Here is an 11,433-nt window from a genome sequence, read left to right on the forward strand (position 1 = left end):
ATAAAAATGGGACCAATCTGTATGCATATACATTCGAGTCATTCGACCATCAAAAAATTTTTCAAAATCGGTCCAGTAACGACGGAGATATCGTGAAACAAACATAAAAAAAAATAAAGACGTATTGAGAACTACCTTCCTTGAGGACTTCAATACGAAGGAAAAGCTTATCGCAGTACATCTGAAATCCATTCAACCTCTAATAAACATAAAAATATGAATGCGGCACGAGAATACCAGTAACGCCATCTATTAACAGCGGAAGAATTAACTACACCCTTGACTTTAAAATACATCATTATTTACTTCTTAAATTAGAATGGTTAAATGTATTTCTTCAAATCAAATAAGTATCTTATTTTTATTATAACAAACAACATCCTATATAGCCTTTAAAATAATTGGTCGCATGCTCTGCTACTCGTGAGCATTAGGAACAACCGAAGCATATCGTGAGCGCGGTGACACACTAGTTCTTATAGATCTCTCGAGATGGCAGCACGCGTGTGTATATTGCTATTGGTTTTAAACGCGGTTTCTGGGCAAAGAAATGAAGGTATAATTGATCATTTGAGTAATGGGATGAAGTTTGCGAAGGATTTTCTTGGTAAGTTTTTCTTTTAGACGTTGAAATTCTTATTTAATAATATTATAATATAATGTTATTTTTTTTTATGTTATAATACTTATAATATAATAATATAATGTTGGTGCAAGTGGGCCTTATAACAATAAGTTGCTATGTATTACTTCCTGTTTTATTTCTGTACCGAGGTGTGCAATAATAGTACATTGTGCAACAAGGGGAGGAACTTGAATATTACTAACGAGACTAAGTTAAATCGCGACGGCTTGCCGGAGCGACTTAAAGACTCGAGTTTGTAATATTCATACTCCCCGAGTTACACACAATATTTTTCATCACGTTTGCAATATAAAGATAAAAAAAAGTTAAATATGGTACCTACTAGGAATTTCATAACTCCCTTGAGAATCCCCTCCCTTTTTCAATAACTCACGCTCCGCCTGCGTGCAAAAGCACATTTAGTGTGCGAGTGTGATGAAAAATATATTTGTAATGTATTATCAACTGTCGTTTTCCTGTTTTTCAGGTTCAGAGTCAATAGCACTGAAAGTCGCTGAATTCGTCGTTCGTGCATTTCAAAACGCCAACTCTCCACAAATCAACCGACGCAAGCCCATAGATGGTTATGAAGATGAAGCAGAAAACTTTGCGCAGGAAAATAGGCCTTATTCTCATGTCGAAGAAGCTCCGAGTCCAATGGCGCCGTTGAAGAATCTGGTGAGGCTGTTTGGACTGCAGCCTAATCAGATTAGTGCGGTGGCTGTGAATGCTTTGGTTTTTGTTGCTCAAATGGTAAGTATTAGGTACTTCATTATCTATACATACATACATACATACAATCACGCCTGTATCCTATAAATGGGTAGGCAGAGCACATGAACTACTCAAGTTTCAGTGCCACTCTTGGCAAAAAGGGGTTGAAAGAAAACGAAAATTGTAACATTGCAGTGACAGGTTGCCGGCCTCTCGCCTACGCCACAATTTAACCCGTATCCCACAGTCGCCTTCTACGACACCCACGGGAAGAAAGGGGGTGGTGAAATTCCCAACCCGTCACCACACGGGCCACATTATCTATATGCACCTAATTAAATTATATAGTTACTTACTCCCGTTGACGTTAATTCACCACTGTCAAAAAACTAACAGTCATTATTCATTGACTAACCTCTCTTTTGCCTCTAATAAAATTGGTCACAAAATCAATTCATTTCTCGACTTGTAGGTATCTCATATCATTCGTATCTAACTTCAAACCCTCGACTGATCCGAATAATTTATTGTCCCGGATTTGTAAGTTCACATTTTTGACACATTTGTTTTGAAGTATGTTGCGATGTGGCTAAGACGTATCGTTTGCCAAATCTAACGATTAATTTCGAATTGGTTGAATCGATTAGGCCCAATGTACAAGGAGGCGCTTAAACAAATATACGATTTCTATCAACTTACTGAAATGTCATTTCACTAGTTTAAAAATAAAAAAATAATGATAAATGACATAATAAGTAAATCCTGCGTGATAAATTAATATCGTAAAATACTCACTAACGAAGATCCGTAAAAATGTAACATGTGCTAGATTATGTTTACATTAAGCGAAATATTGTTTTTAAGTACTTGATTTTTTTAAAATTTCATTAGGTTGCGCGTGTTTACGTATTGTGGACACTGTCATGTGTCAAAAAGAGGTTCTTACAAATCTGGGACAATAGTGAAATATACAATTATAACTAATCAAAATATTTTCCATGACATGTGCCATTGCCATTATGTATCCAGTGGGTATACCAATAAACATTCAAAACACAACAATGTATGAATTATGAATTATTATGAATCTAATAGCCTCCCAATATTAATATTCATTAAGGCCCACTTGCACCAATCACTTAACTCAGGGTTAAAGGGCTGTCAACTGTCAAATTCCATATAAAATGGTGGGTTAACCTCGGGTTAACCCTCCATTTTCGGTGGTGCAAGTGACCCTTATAGCTTAAAGGTACGTATCTAAGTACCTAATGAACTATCTTGTCTAGAAACTATACAAACTTCCAATTTCAATTTCAGATATCAACCTTCCTCGCCGGCCCAAAAAGGTCTAACCGGCCGTACCGCTTCGACGACACCACTCAATGGATCCTGAACAAGAACTCCCGAAAACTGCAGGACATCCTCGCGACAGCCAAGAACCAATCCCTCCCTGACTTACTCGAAGACATAGTTGCAGAGCAAAGCCAGGACGAAGAAGCTAGTTGTATTAAACTCCTCGTCTGTAAAATAACTCCATTTGTCACAAAAATGCAGACCGCTGTATTTGGAGAAAGCAAAACGGACGACGCGAATAATATTCTAGGCGCAGATAGTATGTACCGCCATCTACCGACGAGTAATGAGATTGAGGATCGCAGCGCCATCTGTGAGCAGAAGCATCGAGACTGCAATCTAAATGAATGAGCGGGATGTTTACATCATTTAAAGCAAAATACAAAAGTTTGTGTTGAAGTTTAGCACTTTTGTGTTGTTAAGACAAGTAATAGTATTGTAGAAAATTTTACATATTTAGTAGGTAGTGTAATACAAAATTACAAGTATGTCTTAGGTATGCTTAGGTATGCTTATATTAATAATTTCTGACAAAATGTTTGTTTGTTAACTAAACTAAGTCGGCATGGCGATTTTGATAGCCCGGCCTGGGGGCCGATTTTTGAATCTCACGTCGTTCGAATTCAGAAAATTGTCACGGTGAATTGCCTACTATTTTCGGTGACAATTTTCTGAATTCGAACGACGTGAGATTCAAAAATCGGCCCCCTGTGCAAGAATTAAATAAACATAAAAGTCATAGTATGTCAAAGTTATGGTATATATATCTTAGCTTGGTCTGTCTATTTGTCTATTAAGTAACTTAGCTTGTCTGTTAAATATTGTGTATTTCGTTTAGATTTTTTTTCAATAAATGCGCTTTTAATACTATAAATACTTTCAGTGTAATGTGGTTAGGACAGACATCGCTATTGCAACCGTTGTTATATGGACTGTAGTATGGAGTTTAGCATGTCATTGTGTTGATAAGGCCTGAAAACAACCTTTGAAATATTTATGCAATTTGACAGTGACAGTAGTCGCTTAGGCACTGGTCCCACCCCGAGCTAGTAAGCTATGAGTTATCGGCCATAAAAACGAACAAAAGATAAGCACTCCCGTGCAAATAAAAGAGACACGGCGATATTTAATAGCTCTCCGCTGGGCGAGTAGCTATAAACATCGCTGTGTCTCTTTTATTTACACGGGAGTGATTATCTTTTATTCGTTTTTATAGCCGATAGCTCATAAGTTTACTAGCTTGCGGTGGGACCAGTGCCTTATAGTGCATGTAGGTATAGTGGCGTGACAAAATTTTAGATTGACCAGGATTCGCATGTCATTCATTCAATTCATTGCAAAGTGTAAATCTTATTATAACTACTTACACTCTTTGGTGTAGATTTGTTAAAACGCGCGGCGACAAAAGTGGGGCTGTCCAAAAAGCGAATTACGTAAGGATAGAGCATCGACCGGACATCGGAAAGATTGCTCTCGTAATTCGTTGCGCAACACATGTGCGAGACGGCGTGGCGTGCGAATTGCGATTCATTACTTAAAACAGTGGATAACCTTTTAGTCATGAAGGGAGAGGAATTCTAGGAAGAGAAATGCCAGGGACCATAACGGAATAACTTTCAAATATTTAGTTGCCTAGGTATATACCTAGTCCCTGACGATAAGTAGGTACCTAACTGTCCTTAAAATAAAATCAAAGTAATAAAGTGTCGTTTCGTTTGCGAAATTGTGAACCAATTCAAATACTCGGACACGGATATGTTAAATCCATAGAATTAAGTATAAAGCTCCCGCGACTCAAACATATTTACAATATTTTAAGCGGGGGCAAACTCACGTTTTAATCAAGACGAAATAACGCTCGACATGTTTAAAACATTGTGGCGTAGGCGAGAGGCTGGCAACCTGTCACTGCAATGTCACAGTTTCGTTTTCTTTCAACCCCTTATTTGCCAAGAGTGGCACTGAAGCTTTAGTTGTTTCATGTGCTCTGCCTACCCCTTTATGGAATACAGGCGTGATTGTATGTATGTTGTATGTATGTATGTTTAAAACATGAGTAACCCGCTTAAAATACAGTGTAAACTCCATGTAACGTCACTCGATTTAACGGCACACTCTAAAGCGTCGAAACCAATTGACTTTGGTTGGTTTAGCTTGTCTACCATACAATGATACACTCTACATAGCAGCACACCCACTCTCAATAACAGCATTAACGGCAACAATTAAGTAATAAAAAGTACCTTTTCTCAAACATGCAATGAAATTGTCTTTACGTTCCTTAAAATGGGCTGGGAAGTATCGCTTTTTGGGCGCAACAACTCGAGAGGACTGTAAAGGGATTTCATATTATTTTTTAGGCCTAGGCCTGCAAAGTAACTTTTTTTTAAAAAATATTGTCCTTTAGAGCATTTTTTTTATTTCATTGTATGTTTGAGAAAAGCACTATACATGCCTCGGCGTGAAAACGGATTTCCGGCCTCGTATCCCTATCGTATATATACCCACTTGGCCGGAAATCCTCATTTTCCCGGCCTCTGATGTAATGTACTATTTAAGTTGCTAAAATTAGTAAAAACTGCGCAGCTGTGTACGTTCTTTTGTCGCTTTGTTATCCTAGCCGGCAATAAACTCTACGTCGGCATCAAGCATCCCGAACTTTCTAAAAAATTGGTTCTTTTGTTTACAAATTGGGATTGCTTCCATGTGTAGGCTGTTTTTGACCATGACTAACGTATATTACTTACTACTAACACTGTTCTGAAATAAACTTTTTCTCAAACATGCAATGAAATATTGTCTTTACGTTCCTTAAAATGGGCTGGGAAGTATCGCTTTTTGGGCGCAACAACTCGAGAGGACTGTAAAGGGATTTCATATTATTTTTTAGGCCTAGGCCTGCAAAGTAACTTTTTTTTATAAAATATTGTCCTTTAGAGCATTTTTTTTTTATTTCATTGTATGTTTGAGAAAAGCACTATACATGCCTCGGCGTGAAAACGGATTCCCGGCCTCGTATCCCTATCCGGCCTCGCTCGCACGCTCGCTCGGCCGTATATACCCACTTGGCCGGAAATCCTCATTTTCCCGGCCTCTGATGTAATGTACTATTTCTTTTTCTAATTCCGATTTTTCTTCTCTCCACTTAATGGCAACTCTCTATAACGCCATAAAATGCACAGTTCAGTGCCGTTATATAGAGTTTACACTGTATTGTAAATCCATACAACTTTAAATTCACAACATAACGTAAGGAGGTATAGGTAAGGTGCATTAGGGTAATTCCGAATGACAGAAACGCTCTGGTAATTCCGAAACGGGAATCTTGATATGATGGAAATAATGGTGATTTTATTGCGACTTTCGGAATTACCCGAATGCACCTTACCTACATCACCTTCGATCGTCTTTTTTTCATTTTTCATAAAAACACAATGATTAGCACTATGAAGTCCTTAGTCGTTAATTTCATTGTATTTAACTGTATCTTATGTTTTGTGTGCAATAATAGTACATAGGTCTGAGGCGGGCAACCCCATTTCCCGCCGAGGTATGTATAGTGCTTTTCTCAAACATGGTATGAAATAAATAAAGTCTACTGAAAATAGTAACTTTGGATGGCTGTATCTCCTAAACGGTGCGTCGTAGCGCAAAAATAATCGAATTTTCGTTCCCCTTTGATACCTCGTATACGCTTATAAAAAAACAAAAAGTTAAAAAAAAATTCAAAAAAAACGAAAAATTTTTTTTTTGTATGAAACGTACCAGTTGCAGTCGGCACGTCTATAAAGCCCCTTATAGTTTTTTTTTTAATTGGCTAAATACCTGGATGTTATGTCACAATTATCTGTGTTTGGAAATTAAAAAAGAGGACTTTGCCGGCCTTGGCCTGCAAGGTTTGTATGAAATTCCATTATCTATCAATCGTCCTAGCCGCACCTGCAACGTCATACTTCGCTGCCAATTATAAGGCACATAACATCAATATTTCATACCATGTTTGAGAAAAGTATTTTATTATTATTATTATGAAGGTCTAAGGCGACCTGAACCTGGCGGTCTGACTCTGGAACTTCTAGCCAAGTGGGTAAGCGACATGTCAGCGTCACCTCAGTCATCTACTCATATACCAAAGAAATTCTTATTCTGTGTGCAGCGGGCCGATTTTTGAGTCTCACGCGTTCGAATTCAGAAAATTGTCACTGCAATTAATAGGCAAGTCACCGTTTTCTACCGGTATTTTAGTGACAGTGAGACTCAAAAATCGGCCCCATACAAAAAGCCCATTATTAGAAGGCAAGGATTATTTATAAGCGTCAGCGACCAAGCGTGAGATAGTTGAAAGTTTGTACGTAATCCTCGGTGCCAAATGCCAGAGTTAAAAGAGCTCGCACTACATGTTCATTTTAAATCTTATAATAACTAATATACAGGGTGCCCGGTAATTAATGCACAACCTTTTATCCACCAAGAGGGCACCTTATACTGGTCCAGAAAATCGACTTTAAGGTTTAGTAAAAGTCGGTCGCCTGGTTTTCGAGATTTTCACACTTTTTAAAATTTCAAGGGATATTAATGGACAACCTTTTAACTACCAAGAGGGCACCTTATAGTGGTCCAGAAAACCGACATTAAGGTTTAGTAAAAAACGCCTGGTTTTCGAGATTTTCACACTTTTTAAAATTTTAGGTAGTATTAAAATTTTAAAAAGTGTGAAAATCTCGAAAACCAGGCGACAGGTTTTTTTTAACCACCAAGAGGGCACCTTATACTAGTCAAAAAAAGGTTTAGTAAAAGTCGCCTGGTTTTCGAGATTTTCACAATTTTTAAAATTTCAATACTACCTAAAATTTTAAAAAGTGTGAAAATCTCGAAAACCAGGCGACTTTTACTAAACCTAAAAGTCGATTTTCTGGACCAGTATAAGGTGCCCTCTTGGTGGTTAAAAGGTTGTCCATTAATTACCGGGCAGCCGGTATAGTATCTTATAATAAATAATAACAAATCGTTACCATCAAATACATAACGTTAACATCAAATCCTCGGCCCAATGTAACGTACATGTTGTTGCAATCTAGTTTCAACCTTTTCTGAACTGATTAAAGTCGAATTTCCATTGTTACATTGATTTTTGAAACAAACGAAAATCGAAAATTTATTTATAGAATAAGGTTCAAATTCAGAATGGGAAAAATAACTATGGTGGGTCTTACGAGGTTATATTGCACAGCGGTGTGCTACTGAGAAACTTTAAAAGAAATAAAATCCACGTTGCGAGTTGCAACGCGTTGATGTCTTTCATATGGATATTGTGGATAATCAAAACAAAACTTTCGCCTGCCCTGCTTTAAATAAACTGCTTATTATTTAAATACAGATCCAATCTCCCTAATTATAAAATGACCAATTTGAGCATTGTGTTCATTGCATAGTGACGACCGGTCTGGCTCAGTCGGTAGTGACCCTCCCTGCTAAGCCGCGGTCCTGGGTTCGAATCCCGGTAAGGGCATTTATTTGTGTGATGAGCACAGATATTTGTTCCTGAGTCATGGATGTTTTCTATGTATATACATAAGTATGTATTTATCTATTTAAGTATGTATATCGTCGCTTAGCACCCATAGTACAAGCCATGCTTAGTTTGGGGCTAAGTTGATCTGTGTAAGGTGTCCCCAATATTTATTTATTTATTTATTTATAGATATAGCTATTATAGTTTCATGTTTAGTAGGTAGTCAATTTATTTTCCAAACAATAATAATGACGCACATGAAAATCGATTACCTACTTAATACAACGTGTATCGTAATAATGGGTATCCATCTAAGAGCATTTCGATATTGTATTCAGATCTGGAAAATTTAACTAAAAGAAACCATTTTTTTTGACGCGAAGACATTTCTTACTTATTCGCCACCAGTACCAGTCGTCTCCATACAAACACCTACGTTTTCTGGCATCCAAATTTCTTCAAATTCTTCTTATGAATGATTTAATGTGGACATGAAGAACTGTATGATATTTTATGACTTTATTTGTACGTGTTGCAATTGTATGTATAAAATACGTGATGGTAAGTATTTTTTTAGTTAGGAACTTGCAAGCGATTTTATGTAAGTATTTCTACGCCAGTGTTGGCAGAATATGCTGTACTATACAACTTGTTAACATCTCAATTGTACCTACCGCATTCTTAGAAATAAATATTATGATTATAATGATGACTATGATTAATCAAAACACGGTTTTTGCTCTATGAGTAGGTAGTTATTATGTCTTTACAAAAAAAATCCTTCACACCAAGAGTGAAAAGGCATCTTCTGGGCGAGCTCACTCCATCGTAGACCACGTCTTTGCCTTTGGCTAGTCTGTAGCCAAGAGTAAGCCCATTTATAATAATAACAAAATTACATTATTACAATAAGATCAAGTTAAGCATTATAATTATTTGTAATTTTAAACATAATTGTAATAATGATAAGGAAAATAATTCGGCAGCGGGTTGAATTACACGGACGCGTATCCGTGTCGGCGCGCGGGGTCAACGACCGCGTTCACTTTCTCGCGTTTTGGAGCCTGTGACACCGATACCATCTCGAAGTGGAATAGCTTTATTTGTTCCGAACGTTGGGCTTTGGGCTTATCTTGGTATTTTGAGAACTTCCTCTTGTTTATAAAGAGGTTATTACTATACTGAGCAAGGATTATTTATATAGGACTAGCTTTTGCCCGCGGCTTCGCTCGCGTTAGAAAGAGACAAAAAGTAGCCTATGTCACTCTTCATCCCTTCAACTATCTCTACTTAAAAAATCACGTCAATTCGTCGCTCCGTTTTGTCGTGAAAGACGGACAAACAAACAGACACACACTTTCCCATTTATATGGAAATAATAATATTAGTATGGATTTATAGTCTCCATACTAAGAATCGTACCAATTTTTTTTAGCGCCACCTATTAAATACTACCATAACTACACAGATGATGCCTATTTTTTTTTCAAAATGTGTATTGATGTGGTATTATGTTATTAAAATAAAGAAGCAAGGAAAAGGAAAAGTTCAATAAGGCTTGTGATGCTGAAGGCTTAAACAAAAATATAAATACGTACTGTATATATACCTAGAAAATACCCAAAACTTGAATATATAGTATAACATTTTATCTGAGAATTAATTCGTTTTAATCCATAGGCAACCCTATCATCCGACGCTGCGCACGTGCGGCTCGTTTCTTTGTTAGAATTTTGTAGGCATTTAAAAAGGCGGCATTTCGTGAACATCAAAGCAGTGGGCCTTCTGTACTTGTACTATTATATATTCTGTGCTACGGGATTTTAAATACCTATTAGGTCATAGATAATAACGCAATTACTTTCATATTGCCTGCAGCTAGACCGGTTATAAACAAACTGTCAATATTCGCGTACCCATTGAAAAATCGAAATAAACAAACGATCGACGCGAATTAGCAAAATGTCAATAATCGATGTTGCATAATGTGTGACGCAATAATTAGATAAGTTTGAGCGTTGCGCAAGTATTTATATGAGGAAAGTCCATTGGCTTGGAGGTCAGTCTCCGGAAATGGTCCTTTCGCTCTCCAGAGGAATGACCGAGTTAATGGGTCAGAGTTCGACTGCGTAGGCAAGAAGCCAATCGCTGAAGCTCTGTAGCGATCGAAACGCAAATGGCTTTGTCGTACTAACACGGATAGATAAACAACTACGTTACGCTTAGTCCGTTCTCACATTATCCGATCCGATGTCGGATGTCGGAAGAATTACAATGGAAAAAAATCCAAGATGGCGCCTGTAATGTATGGGATATCGGTCCGACATCCGATATCAGATCGGATAGTGTGAAAACGCACTTATGAAGCGTCATTAGTTGGCTTCTTGTTTACGGATATTAGATACAATATACTACAGCAGCTATAGCCGTGAACTTCAAAAAAAAAACAAATACGCTGCTGTATTTATATCTACTTAATTTAATTTCTAGGTAGGAAACTATCAACATGGGGATCTCGCAAAGAAGTATGTTACCGCCTAAAATTTTAAATGCACTATGAGTTCTATTTGCTTATGGCGATACGCTTTTATTTTCGTTATCTGATTCTGCATTTGTCTAATTCTCGATATTTGCCCTAAGGCCCATTAGTTGTAATCCATAATTTTGATTTTACTTCGATATATACACTAAGAGTCCAGAGCCGCCAGACCTTCCTCATTTTCTCAAGGATGGAACTTTGGGATAATGTTAAGTTTGTATTGATATTTAATCGACGGCCATTATTATGCTAAAAGGGTTTTAAACAAAAACACTTTAAATTCTCAAAGCAGATTTTTATTATATATGTGTTAGGAAATACTGTTAGGAATTAATAATTAATCATTCCCTGACCACTTCCGCCGACGTCACTTACAGATTACATGCACAAAATACAATCATACTATTCATTATTACTAATGGTAATTATTACGATTTCTAATTGCAAAGCTGTAATTTATATTCAATTTAGGACACGAATGATATCAATCAACGACCATCTTCTCCTATTTACTAAACAACTTTTACATGGGAAAACCATGCGCCGCGGAAAACCCAATACTTTTCATACTCTTACAGCGACGTTTTAAAGTGTATAGCTCTTTGTTTCAACGGCAATATTACCGTGGCTAAAGGCATGTCCAGTGTATCGTACTGGACTGTCCATTTACTCTTGACTCATACAATTTGT

At 37.1% G+C, this 11,433-nt stretch overlaps 1 protein-coding gene across 1 annotated transcript; it reads left to right on the forward strand.

Annotated features, from left to right (window-relative positions):
* Positions 1 to 492: 492 nt before the first annotated feature.
* LOC125235589 lies at positions 493 to 3,272 on the forward strand. Its single transcript, XM_048142187.1, has 3 exons — positions 493 to 607; positions 1,113 to 1,378; positions 2,657 to 3,272. Exons 1-3 carry the CDS (start codon positions 493 to 495, stop codon positions 3,041 to 3,043), a joined length of 768 nt encoding a protein of 255 aa, XP_047998144.1. The 3' UTR covers positions 3,044 to 3,272.
* The last annotated feature ends 8,161 nt before the right edge of the window (positions 3,273 to 11,433 follow it).

Source organism: Leguminivora glycinivorella, chromosome 17 (assembly GCF_023078275.1).
Source record: "Leguminivora glycinivorella isolate SPB_JAAS2020 chromosome 17, LegGlyc_1.1, whole genome shotgun sequence".
NCBI lineage: Eukaryota > Metazoa > Arthropoda > Insecta > Lepidoptera > Tortricidae > Leguminivora > Leguminivora glycinivorella.

What these genes read in the sequence shown, in the direction of transcription:
- LOC125235589 (XM_048142187.1), top strand. Translation starts at nt 493, where the DNA reads ATGGCAGCACGCGTGTGTATATTGCTATTGGTTTTAAACGCGGTTTCT. An exon ending in GTTTGCGAAGGATTTTCTTG is followed by an intron (nt 608 to 1,112) that starts GTAAGTTTTTCT and finishes CCTGTTTTTCAG; the next exon opens with GTTCAGAGTCAATAGCACTG. An exon ending in TGGTTTTTGTTGCTCAAATG is followed by an intron (nt 1,379 to 2,656) that starts GTAAGTATTAGG and finishes TTTCAATTTCAG; the next exon opens with ATATCAACCTTCCTCGCCGG.